The sequence below is a fragment of the Dermacentor andersoni genome, chromosome 4 (assembly GCF_023375885.2).
Source record: "Dermacentor andersoni chromosome 4, qqDerAnde1_hic_scaffold, whole genome shotgun sequence".
Classification (NCBI taxonomy): domain Eukaryota; kingdom Metazoa; phylum Arthropoda; class Arachnida; order Ixodida; family Ixodidae; genus Dermacentor; species Dermacentor andersoni.
Window position 1 is genome coordinate 152,322,142 of NC_092817.1, and position 19,786 is coordinate 152,341,927.

Genomic DNA, 19,786 nt, shown 5'->3' on the forward strand with positions numbered 1-19,786 from the left:
GTTTGAAGGAAGCAAGGCGCTTTTTTTTTGCCGATGATAACACTTCAAAAGTGCACTGACGCGTCATGACAGTAAAGTAGCAATATATTTTATGGCATCCGATTTAACGGAACAGCTAAATAATCTTCCTCGCGTTATTTGAAGGGACACTAAAGAGAAACCGGGAGTAGAGCAGTATACTGGTGGATTCCAGTCCTGTTACGACTATAGTCGTGTCATTCTTAGTGCGAAGAGAGCTTTAACAAGCGAGTAAGCAGCGAAGAACTGAAGGATCCTTCAATCCGGAATCAAGGGCGAGAGAAATTGAAGAAGAGATATTTGGACTTCGATTACGAATTTCTGCACTATTAAGACATCTTTCTTGCACCGAAAAAAAAAAAAAAAGCTGTGCGCATTCCCTAAGGGCCCTCTTTTATTCCAGCTCAACTTCCTTTTCTATTTAGTGTCGCTTTAATGCTGTCGTCTGGAAGTACCCTCGTAAAACGCGTTGCAACTGCTGATCAGCGGCCTGGCGTGTTTTCTTTACGAACTGTAAATACAGAAATCAGGTTGCGCGGCAATCACTGACTTATTTTCACAGTGGGAAATAATGCGTTTAACACAAGCGTTCATAGAGGAATGCAAAAATTGCTACGCCGCCAGCATTGCTGTTCTTCGGGAACAGTTACGCGGTGAACCTGTGTTGCTTGGGAGCATGTTGGTATGCAGCCCTGGAAATTCCTATTGCATACGAAGATGCCGGTGGTAAAGAAAATAGGTCAATAAGTGACGAGTAGACAGGTGATTTCGGTCACGACGTTTCGGTCACCACGCAGGTTTTTATTATGTCAGCTGTCAGGAGGTGTCAGTTGCCACAGGTCTTTCGTAGATCTCAGACCAATGACCACAAACTACAGAAAGAAGCCTTGAATTAAATTGATCAGAAAAAAATTTAATGTTCGCTTGCAGCTCAGCTCGATAAGTTGGAAAAAAAAGCGGGACACTTGTACAGACACAAGGTGAAAAATCGGCAAGCACAGCAAAGTAAGAATAAACACATGAATGAAAACTATGTTAAAAGAGTAACACAAATTAAACGAAAGTTTTCGAATTCTGGCGATATGCGTTAAAATTTAATATCAGTGTTCACTGTAGGCTTACTCCTGCACACGTCTTGCTTGCATGCCCGTCAAGTCCCGTTGCCGCGCCTTGACGCAGGTGGACACGCAACCTCAGCCTCGCGTAGTTTCACACAAGGAGCTTTTCGACTGTTTCTATGTATTCCTGTCAGGCGCCCGTTGCGCCCCACCGCAACATCTCTGTCACGTATGCGGTTACAGCCTTCAAAGGAGATTTCATGGTGAAAACGCTTTCTGTCCAGGTGGTGATACCATTAAAATGTTCTTCGAAAGATTAAGATTTCGGAACTAGCATCGCTTGGGTAATGAAGATTGCTGCCTTCAGAGACATATTCCTTGAGGGACGTCAAGTACGCATGGTCACTGCTGCTTGAGCCTAACAATGCAGGCTTGCACTGCTCGCAGTGGCCAGTAGATTTGAGGATCCCTTTTATAAGAAACCCACCGATATGGAACAAGATCTGGCACTCAGCTGATGTTAGCTCTTCGACAAACGGGATCTCCGAGTCGTCGATGGCTGCAGTCTCGGCTGCCGCTTCTTCCTGCATACCTGCCGACAGCAGGTCGATCAGGTACTGTGCGTCATCGACATCGTAGTTAGTCGTTGACGGTGTGTGGAAGAATAGGCTGACACAAACAAGCTTCAACGCACACTTCATATCGTAGGCGCTTGGAACAGGCTTCCTGAGACGTATAACCGAAAACAGATTTTCCAAGCAGTACTGGAACAATCGGCTCGTGAGGAAGAGCTTGTAGCCTTCACTTAGGACATCCTGCAGGCGAATGGTCACGGCTGTGGCTATCAAGAAACCCGCCTGTGAGGGCTGCCATTGGGACGTGCTCCCCATGTTTGTTCCCTGAATGGTCTTAGACGCCAAGCGCAGCACGTCTATGGCTGCGTGATATTTGTCCATGTGTTCAAGACTCAAGGCAGTTAGTTGATGGGTGTCGTGATGACAGAAGAGTGTACCACTTACAGACAAGCTCTAAAAACCACGTTGTAATTTCCGCCTCCGGGTCCAAGATCTTCTGCTTTATCAAGTACCGAATCCCGGCAGGAGCTTCTCGAAAATACTGAACGGCCACTCCCACCTTCATCTTTGTAAAATGCCCGTTCGACACGTGGATCTCTGAGAGTTTTGGCGCGACTTTTATCTCCTGTTTTTTTGTCAAAGTCTACCACTGCGCGCACGTGCTCAAGTTTTACTTCCCTTGAGGGTAGGTCATGTTGACACTTAATTGCATCACTAATGGTCAAACCGACAGAACTCACAAGTTGGCCTCTGATGCTCTTAAGTTCGTGTGCAGCATCTGCAGTGAAAAATAGTTATTTGTCTTCTAGGTAAGGGTGTGGTACCGAGCATATGCTGTTGGAGTTCCTGTGACTAGAGAAGCAAAACTCACGCCACATTGCCCTGTTGGAAGAACCCATATCCGAAGTGACAACGCAGATCCTCAGGGAGATATCTGCGCAAAGTTTCACGATATTCAATATGTAGTCTTTGAGAATAAGGCCGTCTATGCTCCTTCCAGTAAAGTGATAGGCAATCACTTGTTTCCACCGCCGGTTAACCCTTTGATGGATGCAACGAGAACAAGTAATTTAGGCGCAATTTTTCATCACCAGAGGCTTTCTGGGGCAGTTTTATTACAAACAAAACAAACACGAGTGGAAACTGTCTGCTTACAAAAGAGAAAAAAGTGGGACAGCGTATGTCCCACTAACCACATAGCATGTATTCACTATGTGGGACAGGGTATGTCCCACCATCCACTTCAGTCAAATTGTCAGCAGCAGTGAAACGGGCCAAAGCAAGTGACGCATAGTGGCACATTGCACATTTTGCAGAGGTATTTGGTGCGCACTTCCTTCTGCTTTGTAGAGCACCACCGGCACCGCAGTCGTTTCCCAGTGAGGACGGGGTGGTGACCATTTCCGGCAAATCGGAGTTCATCTGGTACACCACTCATTGCGCGCCCATTCTTCTTGCCTTTCTTGTTGTAGTGGGCTTTCAGCGTTGTTTTCGATTTTCGAAACGTGTTTTGGGCAATCAGGAGACGCCCAAGCATCAGGCGGAACTGCAGATAGGTGACAGGACTCATGGAGGAAATTTGAATGAAAGCATTGACCACCGCTGCGTCCAAAATGAAGTAAAAGATACGGCTCCACCAGCGCTTTGAACGGCGGTCCGCTGGATAGGCATTCCTTTTCTGGTCAAATTTATCAGCCCCTCCCATCCATGCGTTGTATTCTTTCACAACACATGGACAGTCCACTTCCTTTCTCTTCCCGTTTTGAAGGGTTCGCTGGACCTGCACGACGCTTTCTGGGTCATGATAGTTGGACATGATGTGCACATTTTTAGAGTCTCGCCATTGGTAGGCTACCACATCAGCCTTCTTCCTCCAAATGTAGGACCCTCGCTCCAGCTTGTTGTCAACTTTGACTTCGGATGGCAGATCCCTCTTGTTCACTCTAAATGTGCCACAAGCAAGGATCTTTCTCTCGCAGCTCTTGAAGCAGCTTAGTGGAGCTGAAGAAATTATCAAAAAATAACTGCGAGCCAGCAGGGACGGCACCATCGGCCAAAGTCAGGACAACGTGTTCGCCCAAGGTTCTGTCTTCTGGCTTCTGCATACTCTTTCCTTCGTAGAGCTGGAACTTGAGGAGATAGCCCGTCTCAGAATCCGCTAGAGACCAAACTTTGTATCCTCGCTTGATTTTTGGTTTCATTGGCATGTATTGTTTCATGCTTGAGCGGCCTTTGAACAGAATCATGCTCTCATCGACAGCGAGGTGACTGGATGGCGAGTAGTGGGCCTGGAACCTCTCGTTCATCATCTCTATCAATGGCCGAACTTTGTATGCACGGTCAAAATCTTTTGAGCCGTAGTCGGGCATTTTTTCATTGTCGTTGAGGTGCAGGCAGTTTGTTATGTGTTGAAATCGTTTGTAGGTCATCACTTGGGCGATTTCTTTCACATGAAATAAGCTGTCTGAGCACCAGTACATTTGCAGATGGTGCATGCGATTTACTCATCAAAATGAGGACTCCAAGGTAGGCACGAAGCTCCAAGCACGTGAGTGTCGTCCATCGTTTCCGGTTGGTTGTTGCTGCATACAAGTTTGTTTGATCCACGATATGTTTGATCACGTCCTCATCGAAGTAAAGCATGAATGCTTCAATGGCAGTGCTTCTTTCCAAGATCTTCTGCGATCCAGATGCATTATGATTTGTCGGAATCGTCGCAATGAATTTGGACATGTCCCACTGGCTGGCTGTATTATCATCACCTGACCCTTCAGGGAGCTTCTTGACTTTTTTTGGTTTTGTTCTTTTTCCTGAGTAAGGCTTGCGCGCAATTTTTTTGCGCTTGCTTGTCGTGGGAACAGGCAGAGGTGGCGAAACGTCGTCCTCTTCGCTGCTCTCAGCGCTTCCAAGCACAAAAAGTCTTCCTCATCAGAACTATCGCAGTACTCATCGGCGCTGTCATTCGACTTGTCCGGTAAACTAAAATAAAGCTCCAAGGCTTCTTCCCGACTCAGGTTTTTTCGTTCTCCTACGCAAAAAAAAAAAAATAAATCGTGGCATTCAGCTCCAGCGTCATGTTTGCGCACACACTAGACTCGCTAAGCCTAACACTACGGGCATCAAAACAGACCACTGCCGCAAGATTCATACATGCAACATTATTTTTGCCCGAAAATGATAACTATTGCGCCCTTATTTCTCTCAACATTGTTATAGTGCAAGAAATAGGTAAACTTACTTACCAGGCATCTCGTAGCAGTTCACGCAGCTTTGGAATCAGGAGAAAATCACGAAGTGGATCCAAAAACTGACGGAATTTGTGGCTCCATCTGTTGCTAAGTGCAGAAAACAGCTATGAATGTTTTCTTCGAAGTCTCATAGAGGGAGCCACATCACTCAATGCCGTAATACGTTTTGATTTTGCGTTCAATCTAGAACGAAAGTGAGCGCGTCAAGTGGGAACTCTGTGTCCCATCATCCATCAAAGGGTTAAGACCCCCTATCATGAACACCAAGGCATGGTGGGCAAGTTCATCTGGCTTTGCAGGTGAAGTTAGTTGTTCCCCCAAGAACATCTTCAGCGCCATCAAGCTCATAGCACCTGGCAATCTCCTTCTCGTGTAGTAGCAGAACGCAGTCTTTTTCAATGACCTACATGCCCTCCGCTTTAGTTTTTAGCAGGTCGATCATGCCAGTCAGGATCCCAGGGAGAAACTTGAGTGCCTGTAGGCGACGCGCCAAAGTTCTGTTAGTTGGAAGCGGGTACACGAGTTTCCTTAAGGTTTCATAGCCGACGTCCTGCATCAAAATTTAATTTGAACTGTTTGCTTTACACTTTGCGGAGAGCAAGTACTTCCTTTGTTGCTGTTGCGCGACAGTGCCTGTATTTGGTCTTCGTTAGGGAACTTGATCTCCTTTACGAATTTTTCGATGTTACCTTCTAGCTTCTTAATTTTTTTTTTTTGAAGACCTTGGATTGTTAAGTTTGCCTGGGTATGCAATTCCAGAAGTTCGCAGTATTTCCGTGTCAGGTCTGCGAGTTGATTACTTAATTATGCGCAAGAGGTACAAGCAGACTGCAGGTCAGAGACCCCAGCATTCATTCCACTGGCTGAGACTTGCAGACCTGCTTCGTCTGCTAGCAGTGCACTTGAGCTGGCATCGTGTGAGCTGCAGTTTTGTCCTTGAGGCAGCTCAAAGCTGCCTGGTGACGGCATTGGGTCCATCGCAGCTGCATGATCAGTGGCTATGTCGTGTTGATCTTCAGGTAGGGCCCAGAGGACAGCGGGTCCGGTCCTATGCTTTGGTGCCTTTCTGTGACGAGGCGAAGCTGCGAAAACAAAGGATATCATCAAAATGCATCCCATAAACAGCTTTAGGCAACAGCGGTACACGCCACAACGGCTTTCTTAATGTATTTTTACTTTTCTGTCCAAAGCACCGCTTGTTACATTAGTTACGCATTTAAAACGCCTCTACAGCGACAAAATGTCATTTTCGGTCAGGTCACTAACTTTTTCGTGCACGGCGCCCTTGTTTCTATATATTTAAGTGATGTAGCAACAGCGTAAGAACGACCCCGCCCCTCCTACCGAGAGGTGAAAATGAAACACGCTGAAAAATGGAACAACTTACGTCTGACGGAAAACACTGTCGGCAGCGCATTTGGCTTTAGTTTTTTTCCATCCGTCTGCTCTGTTTTGCTCGAAGCTGTCCTCTTCGAAATGAGCCTGCGGGTTCATGGAAAGCCGTAAAATTTTATTTCCTTCGAAAGATATTGTAGCGAAGTGACGCAGCCGTTCGATACCTAACGCATCAGTTCACCAGGGAGACGGAGATGAATGGGGATGAACTCTGGCAGGGGCAAGTCCAAATCCGCAGATACGACGACGAGAGGTAACATTCCAACAACCAGGTTTATTCACTTGGTATTTTACCTTAAGCTTACACTGTACAAAAATATCTCCAAACAGAACGATGTCATACCCGTCGTCGTCGGCCTGCCTGACCGGCCTGGTCTCCCGTGGTGAAGTTGCGCCGTCCGCTGCTGTCTACTTGCTCACACTCCAAAACTACTGATGAGTGGTTTTAAAAGAGAAAATAGAAGAGATAAGTACAGCGCCGTTACTGCCTCTCGTGCGAGGGCACCTCCACAGCGCTGTACGGGTGAGGGGAAAGGGATAAAAAGAGTAGCGGAGAAAACAGGGTATAGAGAGAGATAGCCGAGTGCTAAGGCACGTCAAGGAAGGCGCGGCGGCTACACCCGCTCGTACATGTCCGCGCCGTCCAAGTATTCGAGCAGCGCCGTGAAGGCGCGCCCGATTACCGATGAATGGGCCGCCGGGAAGAGCAGCGCCTCGGTGCTGTCGCACGGCAGGCCGAGGCGGCGGTAAGCTCTCGTGAGCGCGTCACGCTGTGCCGCGTACGCCGGGCACAGCAAAAGTACAGGCTCCAAGTCCTCCACATCGGCGCACTTGAGGCAAAAGGGACTCCCCGTACCTTGCAGGCGGTGCGTCCTTGCCGCAGTGAGGTAGCAGCCGATGCGGAGACGAAGCAGTAGCGCCCGGTCTCGTCGATGAAGGCCCGTTCGCGGCAGCAGTCTCGGCGGGTTGCCACTGGCGGCGCGGGGGTCCGGGTGTCGCGCTCGCAGCATGCCGGCCACGGTGTGACGGGCGACATCGAAAGGCGTCACGACGAGCGACCGAGGTACAGGCGCCGTGTGGGCGGCCTTCGCGAGCCGGTCCGCTTCCTCGCTCCCGTGTGTACCAATGTGGGACGGCACCCACTGCAGAACGAGGTCGCATCCCTGCTCGCAAACGCCGCGCATCTTTCGTAGGAGGCGCTGGATCAGCGGGCGTCCGTGGTCTGCCCTGGCCAGCATGTGCAGCGCTGCGCCGGAGTCCGTCAGGATGGCCGCCGCAGGGATGCGCCGTCGGTAGAGATCAGCTCGGCCGCCAAGTCGATGGCCGCCAGCTCCGCGTGTGTAGACGAGACCGCGCTCAACACGCGGCACCTCTGCGCCGGGATTTCAGGAGCGACGCAGGCGGCAGCACCGTTCCGCAAGACAGAGCCGTCGGTAAACACGAACACCCGGCCGGCCAGCTGCTCGTTGATGGTTGCAGCCGTCTCTTGTTGCAAGGCGCAGATCGGCGTGTTGCGCTTGCCTCGAACCCCAGTCGGCGAGAGTGCCACCGCTTTGTGACGACCGCGGGAGGCACAGGAACTGGCGGACGACGGCTCGGTGATCCGCGTCCATTACCTTCCGTTGCGTCGGCTGCAGGTCCGCCAAGGGCAGCGCGTACAGGATCCGCGCCGAGGCCACGGAGTTGTACAGGCGCAGCGCGAGGGTCGGTGAGCATCCCTGGCCACGAGCAAGCAGGAAGCGCGCGGCGCCCGCCACCTGCGCGGCACCTTTCCGCAGGGCAGCCACCGCAGCACACCAGTTCAGCCGCTGGTCGATGACAAGACCAAGGTAGCGAACACGCTTCTGCCACGGAAGCAGCACTCCATGGAGGGTGAAGCCCGGCGTGTTGTACTGCCCCTCGTACTTTGGGTGTACGATGAGCGCCTTGGTCTTAGCTGCCGAGAGGGTGAGGCCAATGCCGCTGATGTAAGCGTCGACCCCATCCAGCGCGCGCTGCACACGCGCACGCACGACAGAGCCGACACTGGTGGGGCCGCTCGCGAACAACGCGATGTCGTCTGCGTAAACTGCGACGCGAACCTCGTGCGTCGGGAACTGTGGAATGTAGTCGGGGATGCGTCCCAGCGCGAGGTTAAACAGGAATGGGCTAAGCACACTGCCCTGCGGCACTCCTGTCACAACCGCACGTGGCCGACAGTACGCTCCCCCCACGCGCACCCGCATCGTCCGGCCGCCGAGGAACGCAGCAACGTAGGTCCGCATTCGTCCGCACACTCCGAGCCCATCGAGTGCTTCCAGGATGGTGGCGTGTGGCCGACGGTCGAAGGCGCTTTCGACGTCGAGGAGAACGAGATAGCCTGCCTCGCCCCGGCGCTTCGCTGTCTCCAGCGTGGCGATCACGTCGGCCAGGCAGTCCGCTCTGCTCCGCCGCAAAGGTGTCGAGTGCCGCAGTAATCCACTCGAGCCGCCGAAGCGCCATGGCCTCGAGCACCTTGCCTGCAGTGGAGGTGAGCGAAGCGGGCCGCTACGAAACAGGGTTACCGGCTGCCTTGCCAGCCTTGAGTAGCGGGACGACCACTGCCTCGTTCCAGTCGCCCGGGATGCTGCCGGTTCGCCAGACGTCGTTGTAGGCGTCGAGCAGCAGCAGGAGCTGGTCACCTTCCAGGTTTCGAAGCATCTGATATGTGACGCCATCGGAACCTGGTACTGAACGACGCTTCCGTGACGCGAGCACTGTGCGAAGTTCACCGATAGTAAAGTCAGCCTCGCACAGCGCCCTGATGTCCTCGAGGATCCCGGTCGTTGGAAAGTACCGCTCCGGGGCCAGCAGCTCGCGCCTCGGATGCGGTTGCGGCTGGAGCACGTACGGCGCCGGTGCACGGATGTTGGGCGGCGGGCAGAAGGTTTCGGCGAGCAGCTCGGCCAGCTGTCCGTTGGTGATGCCGCGTGCCACGGCGATGAAGAGGGCGGGGCAGCGCGGCACGCGGGGCCGCAGGATCGCCCCAAGGATACGCCACCGGCTCGATCGGGCGCGCGCTCTTTCCAGCGACGAGCAGAGGCTGGACCAGCTGGCGTTGCGGCGCTGCTTCGCATGGCGACGGCATACCGCGTCCAGCCAATTGTAAACAGTCCAATGCTCGCGCTTGCCCGAGCGCAGCGCCATCGCTCGGCTCTGCGACGCGCCGCGCGGATGTTTTATCTGCTTTATGTTTTAACTGGTTTATGTCGGGCACGGGCGTCCCGGCCGGCACTGTACAGAGAGTTGACGCAGCACGCGCGCACCGTGTGATGTGCTCGAAAAACAGGCCGCACTCCGAGACTGGCACTGTAGCACACAGTTCCCGGAATCGAGGCCAATTCACTACACTGTACGCGCGCGTCGGCAGGTGGGCGGCGCGGCGGGGCTCGAGGTGGATTGGGTAGTGGTCGGACCCTCGCATGTCGGGGCTGCGGCGCCAGATGTAATGGCAGCGCTCCGACACTAGCGAGAGGTCCAACACACTTCCCTCGTAGCCACGACGGGCGAGAGTAATACAGCCCGTGTTGGCTATGAGCAGACTGTTGCGTACTCCAGGGTAGCGTACCGTACTGCTGCCGAGAAGTAGCGGCGCCTGCCTATCGAAGCTCGACCGACATTACTTATTGGGTAGCGTGGCGTTGTCGGCGGGCTGCAGGCATGCGGTAGACCATGGCGACCGAGCAAGGGCGAGACGATTTGCTAGTGCGAAACTTGCACGGTTTATTCAAAGGTAGATGAAAGAAAATAAGAAAAGCAGAAAGTATATAAAAGTACATTTCGGAGCCCCTTAAATAGGCTTTCTACAAGTGTGGGCGGGATCTTGCTTCCGTCGATGTCACGTGACAGGCCCAGAGAGAGGGCCCCTCCTCCTGCATTACCGAGCAAGGAAAGGAGAAGTCAACCCTCATTTCGACGAATCCTGGTAGAAGGCCCTTTTGTGCGCAAGGTGCCTGACGTTGACCCTCGCAGGAGAAGTCAACCCTCTTTTCGACGAATCCTGGTAGAAGGCCCTTTGTGCGCAAGGTACCTGGCGTTAACCCTCGCAGGAGAAGTCAATCCTCTTTTCGACGAATCCTGGTAGAAGGTCGGGCGAAATTCCTGTCGCCACGTGGTGTCAGACGCCAATCCTAACAAGACCCGCCCGCTGGATGGCGTCAAGCAGGTCCCGGCCACTGCTGTCAGTATGGCTCGATCCCCACGCGGTGTTGTGGGAATTAAAATCCCCGCACATCACAAGGTCGCCGCGCACACGTTGCGACAGCTCCTTGTCCCAGCTACCGCCGCAGCACGCGTAAACACTCGCGACGCACGTGTCGGTTGTTCCGACTCGCACGGTGTCAGGATTGGGGGCTCAATCCCGTCGCTCGTGATCCGTTATCAAGATTGGAGTCGGGCATAAATTAGAAGGTAGCTGGCCCATGCCGTCGTCCAACTTATTCACGCTGAGGACGTTGAGAAGCAGTCCTTCCCTTCATCATCGAGAACGAGGAATATGGGTTTATTTACAATATTTATATCAGTCTAACATGACTGTTTGAGAAAGTACATCAGTCTAACATGACTGCTCAAGAGAAGTGTGTCGAGCATCCGCACAACAGCAGTTTTTAAACACTCGGTCCTCCGACGATACAAGGAGATGCGAACGTTCGTTTAGTCATCGCAAACTAGCCGCCTCTCCGCGGCACGGTTTACACACACACACGCAAACACACAGGTGCGAAGGTCCGGAGTCGACGTCAGAGGGGCTCCGTAGCACTCGGAGCCGTTCCGAGTAGCGCGTTGGGGAGTTTGGGAACAATAGTTGGCCCGCCGAGCTCATTCAGTCACAAAGTCGATTTAGTCACGCTATGGCTAGAAGTTGGCGGCGAAGCTCCCGGTATGTTGCCCTCAGAGTCGTAAGTGGCTGGCAATCGTGCACGGCAGGTGGCCATTCTTAACAACGGTCACCGCCACGCACTCGACGCCCGTGCACGGCAAATCGTCCCCACTCACCACGGCCTGAGGGAGCCCAGCGCGTACGTAAAGTGACGCGCGAGATCGCCCAGCCGGGTGAGCGGAATCGGTACACGGAATGGCCGTGCATGATGCCTGCTTTGGGATCTTTCTGAAACAGCTTCATTGCTGCTGACACCATTCGTGTCCAATTCGGACAAAACAACAGCCATTGCGGCCAACCGTCGTTTCCTTTCGATCTCCATTTTCATTCAGAGTGAAAACACCTATGACAAAGTCTTTGTTACACCGATGGCGCCATCTAGAGTGAGTAGAAACAAGCAATTATATTAATTTACGGCCACTGAGATCCGCCCGGGCCGCCACAACATCTTCGAGGCCATGTTCAGCCAATACAGCCACTCTAAGCCTACACGCCGAGAATCTGAGTATCGCTTTCGGAAACGGTGCCCACTCATCACGAATACATTGCTGTCGGAGCTTCTGGACACAAATTTAAACCAAATACAATCCTCAGTTTGAAAGTTACGGGCCACACAGTGGACGACGACGACTTGACAGGTTCGAGGCGGACGGCAGTCGCTTCGGGCGTAGCCGCCATCTTTATTTTTCCGCCGCGGTCGTCTACTCAGTCCGTCCGTCGTCTGGATGCGCTTCGCAGCCGGACGGGCGGCGGAATAAGCGTCCGCGGCACAGATTTGCGCGGAGCCGTCCGTCGTGTGGATACACCATTATGAGGCGCGGTGACGCGCCTATTCGTGACGGAGCAGTGCTTCCTGCGCGGCGAGAGCCGCGTCAAGGCGCGCTCACACTAGCGGGAGACTTCCCGCAGCGGCACAGCGTCAACGTCGATGCTGCGTCGCAGCTGCTCGGAATGACGATCACACTGCGCGCGTTTTCTCGCTGCGGTTGTCTTGGAATGTAGAGAGAGGAGGCGTTGAGGGAGGACCTTAACGAGCAGAGGGAAGGAGATAATCATGTGACACCAGATTTCCCACGTGGTCGTCTTGACCGTCTGCTAGCTCTCCTCGCGTCGCCCTTTTTGTCACGAGGATGGCTGGTTCGAACGATGAGCTGTTGGCTACGGTAAACGTACTTATACAGTACTTGCTTGTTCGCTGCTTCTGCACCGTCGTCGTGCACGGAATGCACGGAAGCGCCGATTTTGGGCCAGTCAGGCCGAACTCCAGTCCTATTAATTCCCATCGGTTGGTCTTGCCATCCGTGTCTTTATAGTCGCAATGCGTCTTGTCATAAAGAAAAGGATAGCACCGAATACATTCCAGGAACCGCTAAAAATCCTCAAGTCGCATGTTCATGGTGGCAAAGCAATCGCCGAGTGTCCCGCAGCACGCGCGCAGCCTCTGCCTCCGCCGACGGGGTCACTGAACTGGGACCGACGTCACGGTTCGCGGTCGGCCCCCATTGGCTGTTCTCGTCAGCGGCGCGGGAAAAATAGGTACCCGACCCATCGCTCTGCGGGACGGCACAGCAGCCGGTCTGCGGGAGAAAAACCGGTTTGTGCGGGAGGTGGTGGTGGTAAAAACGTTTATTTCCTCTGAAAAGAGGGAGTTACATGGAGGGTGCTCTGGAGTCAGGCTTAGTGCCCTTCCCCTCACAAACACTAGGTGGAGTCCCTAGTACGGGACCCCAGTGGCTTCCGCTGCCGCCATAGCTCGTTCGACCATCGCCTTTTGGGCTTTCAGGTCGCAACAGGCGAGTAGGGTCGCCTCCCAGTCCTCCCGGGTGGGGTTTGGGTGTGGAGTAAAAGCAGGGTTGGAGGGGCACGCCCACACCATGTGGTAGAGGTCCGAGGACCTCTCCCCACAGTGCGGGCACTCCCCGGAGAAGGCAGGGTCAAAGTGCGTTAGCGAGGCCGGGCACATCATGGTGTTCGTGACAAGGCGGAGGAACAGGCGTTCCTCCGCTCTCGTTAATCCTTTACACGGGTGGGGGTACAGTTTATGTCTATCTTTGTATAATTGTGTTATTTCCTTGTAAGTGTAGGTCGGCGTGGCTTCCGCTACTTCTTCAGAGGAGGCGGGGGACGAGGTTGCCCGGTTAGAGAGCGCGCGGGCGGCTGCATCTGCTGCCTCGTTTCCTCCTAGCCCCGAGTGGGCCGGAGCCCAGACTATGAAGCGGTGGGATGGACCTCCTACGTACGAGCTATTTTGCAGTAGCCGGTAGGCCAGGTACGGGACCCAGCCCTGTTGGACGTTCCGACACGCCCCTCGCGAGTCGGTTATGATTGTCTTGGAATCGGAGTGTGTTGCCGCTAAAGCGATGGCGACTTCCTCTGCTTGAGTGGCGCTTCGGGCTTTGAAGGTGAGCCCGTTCACCGTTTTGGACTCGTGGATCACTGCCGCCGTGTACCACCCGCCATGGTGCGGGCCGGATGCGTCCACATAGTATACCCCGGGTTTCCTTCCGTAGTGGTGAGCTAAGGCCTCTGCCCTGGCCCTGCGTCTACCCTCGTGGTCGTCCCTGGACATCTTAATTGGGAGTGGTCTTACGTGCAGGGCGTAACGCCATTCCTGAAAGAGTCTTACTCTCTCCTCGGTGAGAGTCGTGTGTTCTATGTGCAGACGGGCCAAAAGGCGGCGTCCTGACGGCGTCTGCGATAATCGCGTGTATTGACCTGTGAGGTGGGCTTCTCTAAGTTCATCGAAGGAGTTCGTCATACCCAGACCTTGGAGTCTCAGGTTAGACGTGGTTATCGGGAGGTCGAGGGCCTTCTTCGCCATTTTGCGTATTATCACCTCGATGATGTTCTGGTCGTGTTTGTTCAGGCGGAGATAGGGGGTCGAGTACAGGATTCTGCTTGTTACAAAGGCATTGGCCAGCCGCAAGGCGTCTTTGCTTCGCAGTCCCCCTTTCTTGTTCGAGACTCTGCGGACCATTCGGCCCACCTGATCTCCCACCTTCTTTAGTTTGTCGAGCGTGGTCGTCGCCAGCCGACGCTGGTGGATGAAAAGACCTAGGACTCTAATTTCTTTTCTTTCGGGTATCGGTTCCGATCCAAGTCTCAATTCTATCTTGTTTGTGCATTTTTTGTTGGGGCGAATGTGCACGAATTCGGATTTTTGAGGGGAGCAATGAAGGCCACATCTTTTCGCGTACTCGTTCGCCGCGGTGGCCGCCTCCTGCAGGCTGGCCTCCATTTCACCGAGAGAGCCCTGCGTGGCCCAAATGGAGATGTCGTCCGCGTACAGCGCGTGTTGCACACCCGGGACTTTCTCCAAGTGGACCGGCAGGTTCTTCATTGCCAAGTTGAAAAGCAAGGGGGATAGCACCGCTCCCTGTGGCGTCCCTCTCGTGCCTAATAGAAAGGGGCCGTGTTCCGCGTTCTGGATCTTCACGTAGGCCTGTCTGTCCGTGAGGAAGCGTTTTATATACTCGAAAGCGTTCCTGCCGCATCCCGTCTCTGATAGGTGTGTGAGGATCGCCTCGTGTGTCACATTATCGAAGGCTCCCTTCAGATCTAGGGCCAGCACTATCTTATCCCCGTTCGGATGTTCGATCGGGTTTAGTACCTCCCTGCTGAGCTGCAGCAGGATGTCCTGAGCCGATTTATTTGGCCTGAAGCCGTACATCGAGTCGGCGAAGACTCGCTTGTTTTCTAGGTACTCAGATAGTCTGTCTCTGACCATAGCTTCCATCAGTTTGCCCACGCACGAGGTGAGAGAAATAGGTCTTAGGTTATCCGTATCTATGGCCTTGCCCGCCTTGGGGATGAAAGTTATCAGCGCCGTCTTCCACTCCGTGGGAAATGGAGCTTCGCCCACCCAAATCGAATTAAAGTGTTCTAGGAGGGATTCGTATGTGCGGTCCGGCAGATTGGCTAGGAGTTTTACCGAGATCCCGTCCCTTCCTGGCGCGGTCCCGCGTTTCATCCTCGCTAGAGCGGCCTTGAGTTCGTATATTTTGAAAGGTTCGTCCAGCTCAGCATTTTGGGCTCCATTGTATCTGTAAGCGTCTCCCCTTGGATCTTGGGTTGTGGTCAGGTACTGGTCCCGAAGCTTCAGTGCAAGCTGGGCCGTATTTCCTTGAAATGCATGTACCGCTCTCTGCAGGTGCTTGTGCGTCTCGGTGCGCGTCTGGTTGGGATCTATGAGTGCCCGGAAGAGGCGCCATGTGTTCTTGCTAGACATCTGCCCAGCGGCCGCGTTGCACCTATCTACCCAGTTCGCGTCCGCGAGTTGCGCCGCGTACTCCGCCGCTTCTTTAGTGATTGCCGCGATCCGAGCTCTTAGCTTTCGGTTATGCTTCTGTCTACGCCATCTTTTGACCATGCTGCGTCTGGCTGCCCAGAGGTGGAGGAGGTGGGTGTCCACGTCCGTCACCGCCTCTGAGAGCTTTACCTGCGTTTCCGTCGAACGCAGGTTGATCAGCAGCTGTTTTGTCCAGGCTTGATATCCCTGCTCCTGGATGGAGCTTACCTCGTATTCCTTTCTAAATTTCGTCCAGTCCGGCAGCATAGTGTGCCCCGTAGGCCTGGTAAGGGGTTTCGTACGGATCGTTATGGTGATCAGGCAGTGGTCACTACCGAGAGTTTCCTCCGTATTCGTCCACTCCACTCGCCTCGCGTTTTTCGTGAAGGTTAAGTCGGGACACGTGTCCCTCTGCACCGAGTTCCCTATCCGCGTGGGGCACGCCGGGTCAGTGTGTAGGGTTAGACCTAACGCGGACGCCGCCTCCGCTAGCTTCCGTCCTCGTATGTCCTCTCGATGATAGCCCCATGAGGGACTCTGCGCGTTGAAATCTCCCATTACTAGTAACGGGTCTCGTCCTGCTTCCCTGATAGCTCTGCTCAGGAGTGTGGAGAAGGTTACGTTTTTTGCTTTAGGTGGGCAGTACACGTTCAGGATGTGTAGCGGCGAATCCTCCTTTTTCAGTGGCAGAAGAGTCACCATCACGTGCGAAAAGCTGGTTTGTAATTCTAGATCTACCAAATTTGCAGTGTAGTTTTTGTGCACAAAGATGCACGTTAGGGGGTCGAGTTGGAACGTTTTGTAGTTTGTGAGGCTCACGTTCCCGCCAGGTTCCTGTACGGCCACTACTGCCGGAGTATGCTCGTACGTAGACAGGTGCATCCTAAGATCCGCTCTCTTAGTCCTCGATTTCAAGCCTCGACTATTCCACTGCGTTAATGTTATGGGACTCTTTTTAGTTTGTCTCGCCATGTTGTATCTGGAGATTGTTGTTATTCTGGAGGGGAAATTGCTCCTGGTGGTCTTCCTCCTCGTCCTCGCTTATCACCCTACGCATCCTGTAGGCTCGGGGAGTCTGGAGTCTCCTCGTGTTAGCGTATTTGCGAACCGTCATCGCTTTCGCTATCTGTTGTGAGACTATGGTGGGAATGGATTCTTGGACCCTTCTCATCATAGCTTCTAGTTTATTTTCAAGACTAGGTTCTGTGTCGCTTTCCATCGTCTCCTCTTGCTGAGGTGGCTGGGGTTTAGCTAGCGCACTTTCTAGTTTGCTCGTTAGCACCGCGATCTGCGCTTTTAGGGCTGCTATCTGGTTTCGTAACTCTGTTTCTACTGGGTTGGGTGTGGGTGGAGAGGAAGGTTTGGGAGGAGGAGGAGGAGAGGCGGTCCCACTCACCTGCCGCATCCCGTTCTGGACTATGCTGGCCCAGGTCTTCTTTTGCTTGGGTTGATCAGAAGTCGACTCCCTGCTAGGTGGAGGGGGCGGGCGATTCCCGCTTCCTCCCTTCTTCGTCTTCTTGTTTTTTTTCTTCTTTTTCCTCCTCCTTTTCTCCTGATTGCTGGGTTGTTGCTGCGCGTTCGTGCGAAATTTCGCCGTGCAGTCTCTGGAGTTCGTGGCGTGTTCGCCGCCACACACCGCACATTTTGGGTTGCACAGGTGAGGGGACCGCACCCCCTCCACAAACGGGGCTAGCGTTCCGCAGAGTCCGCAGTTTTCTTGTCTCGGTGTCGGGCAGGTATCTGGCCTATGCCCCACCGTGCCGCACAAGTTACACGCTGGTATGGTGCGGCGGTACCTTGCTACCGGTATGACTTGCGCGTTGTACAGTACAGCTCTGGGCTTGTACTTGCCTTCGAAGGTGATTCTGGCTTTGTTAGAAGTTCCGAACTTTCGGATCTCCAGGATGGTGCTTTCTCCGTGAAAGCTTTTCACCTTCCCTCGCAGGGACTCGGTGGTTTCCAGATTGGCCACTGTGATGACTCCGTGAATCACGTTGTCTTCGCTCTGTTTTACGTGCCCGTGCAAATGGAGGTCTGCTCCTTGGATTTTTATCGCAAAGTCCCCGACCAGTTTGTCTGCCGCGTGGATGCTCGATGTGCCCACGATGATCAGGTTTTGGTCCGGGGATATTGTGAAGTAAAAGTTGTCCGCTTCGGCCTCCCCGACTCGCTGTCGTAGGGCTAGGCCTAGCTCACCGTGTTGTAAGTTCTTCAAGCTTGTCGCCGTTAATGGTTTGATGATTAGCACCACATCGTCTGGTCTAAATCTGCAGAGAAACTTGGGTTTCCATGCAGCTTTGACTTGCCTTGGGCCTCCGGCTGCGCGCTCATCGGATGCCTTGTCGGGTTGCGCATGGTGGCCTCCGTGAGCTGACGTGGCCTTCCCTTGTGCGCAGGCTTGGAGTTTCTGGGCTCTTGTTTCAAAGGCCCGGATCACATTAGCGTTGCAGGCTTGGTCCCGACTGGTCTGCGGCACAGTTGTCCATGCCATGCCTTCCGGGTCGTAGCCGCGTTGCTGGTTTGCGCTTGCCATGTTGGCTTGGAGCGGCCTCCCCGCCGCCGAACGCCGGCGTTCAGCCTTGAGGCTGCGTCGCGGCGCTATGGCGGATGGGAGGAAAAACGCTTAAAAAGGTCAACAAATCGGCCCACCGGATTGGGAGTGGTCTCCCTGCGTGCCGGCTGACCTGCTGGTCCTGTCAAGTCCAAAATTGTCGGGATCAAACGCGTTGGGCCGCCGCCACGGTCGAAAATCGCCGGAGCCGATGTCCCATGCGTCCGCTCGCTACGCGCGCTGGTAGCGTCCCCCTGTGCGGGAGGCGGCTCGCGGAAAACGTTCTGCGTTGCCCGTTTTCCCGCCACTGTGAACGCGCCTTCACACATTTGACGAACGTTGCCGTCGATGGCTGGGTACTGGACGAGCAGGGCCCGCAGTGCAGCAGCGAGAGCGGCTATTAGCGCGTCTCTGGGGTCCCTGTTCGCAGCGGTTGGAGGGCCGCATGACGGCTCAGCTGCGGCTGTCTGGCTGTTGCGGCCGCGCAGGGCGTCACTGTACGATCGGCCCTGCGGGGAGCTAGCAGACGTAGACGGAGCGGCCGTACGCGGCTCGGTCGGTGCGGCGCCGGCTAGTTCCAAGCGCTTTTTTGCGTGATAGGTGCCGCTGGGACGAAGACAGCAACACGGCCGCCCTTCTCTCGCGCTGCCACTCAGGACAGCTCGGTTCGGTTGAGGGGTGACGGCCACCGCAATTTACGCAGCGTGGCTTTTCGGCGGGGCAGTCTCCTGTGGCGTGCGACTCACCGCAGCGAAGGCAGCGGGCGTCGCGGAAGCAGATGGCGCCGGCGTGGCCGAAAACGCCGCAGCGGTCACATTGTAGTGGTCGAGGCAGACGGGCACGAACCGCGCGGAGCTGCTTGAAGAGTCGCACGTTTGTGGGTACGACGCTCCCGGCGAAGGTAGCAGTGACGCTAGCGCCACTCCGTGAACGTGACAGCACCGCGACGGGGGCTTCGATGTTTTCTTTCACAGTGCGGGCGTCGAAGGATGGGTCGACCCCATAAATGACACCCACACAGGAGTTGCTGAGCAGTGCCTTCGAGCGCACCGCCACGTCACTGATGTCGCACACTGCGAGGAGGGGCGCCAAGTCGGCACCGCGCGTCACATCCGCAACCACCACATTGCGACGAACGCGGACCGGCGGGAGGCGCAGGCTTCTCCACCAATGGGTTACTTCGTTACTCCGACCAATCAGGCAAGCCGACATCATCCAATGAGCGGCAGAGTTCAAGGGGTCAAGAAATGGTCGCGTCAACACTCCGTACACAAAAGCACTCTGACCATAACTAATCGGCTGTTGACAGCCGAGCGTGGGACGAGGACGCGTCAGGTGCACGTGTGACGTCAGGCGCGGCGGCCGGGCGGCAGTACATGCCCGGCGCCGCCGCGATTATTCGGGGTACGAAGGTTTGCCCCCGCGTCGAGGAGCCCCCAAAATTTCCGGAACAAGCAAAGAGGCCCGCGCTATACTCTTTTCGCGACACCTCCCCCCTACGAAAAAGAGTGCCCCACTCGTTACAAAGCATTACTACAAAACCAAATTAACAAATTAAACACGTACAAATTAAACACGTACATTTGGGATTAATATAAAAAACTGAAGTATCCCTAAGGAAGATTTAACATCACATAAAAGAAAACAAACAAGTTTTAACAAAATGGAAACAAAATGCACAAGACAAGAAACATCAAAGTTCATTCGCGCGCGCTACACAATAAAATTAACAATGAAGATTATTCGGTTGCGCTGC

At 54.2% G+C, this 19,786-nt stretch overlaps 2 protein-coding genes across 3 annotated transcripts in view; one reads left to right on the top strand and one right to left on the bottom strand.

The window, feature by feature from the left end:
* The window catches only part of LOC129386498 (uncharacterized), a 188,249-nt gene that overhangs the window by 79,462 nt on the left and 89,001 nt on the right, over positions 1 to 19,786 (top strand). The window lies entirely within an intron of this gene.
* On the bottom strand, positions 2,692 to 4,142 carry LOC126537776 (piggyBac transposable element-derived protein 4-like). The gene has a single exon (XM_050184860.3). The coding sequence runs from the start codon at positions 3,699 to 3,701 to the stop codon at positions 2,907 to 2,909; it is 795 nt and encodes a 264-aa protein (XP_050040817.2). The 5' UTR covers positions 3,702 to 4,142; the 3' UTR covers positions 2,692 to 2,906.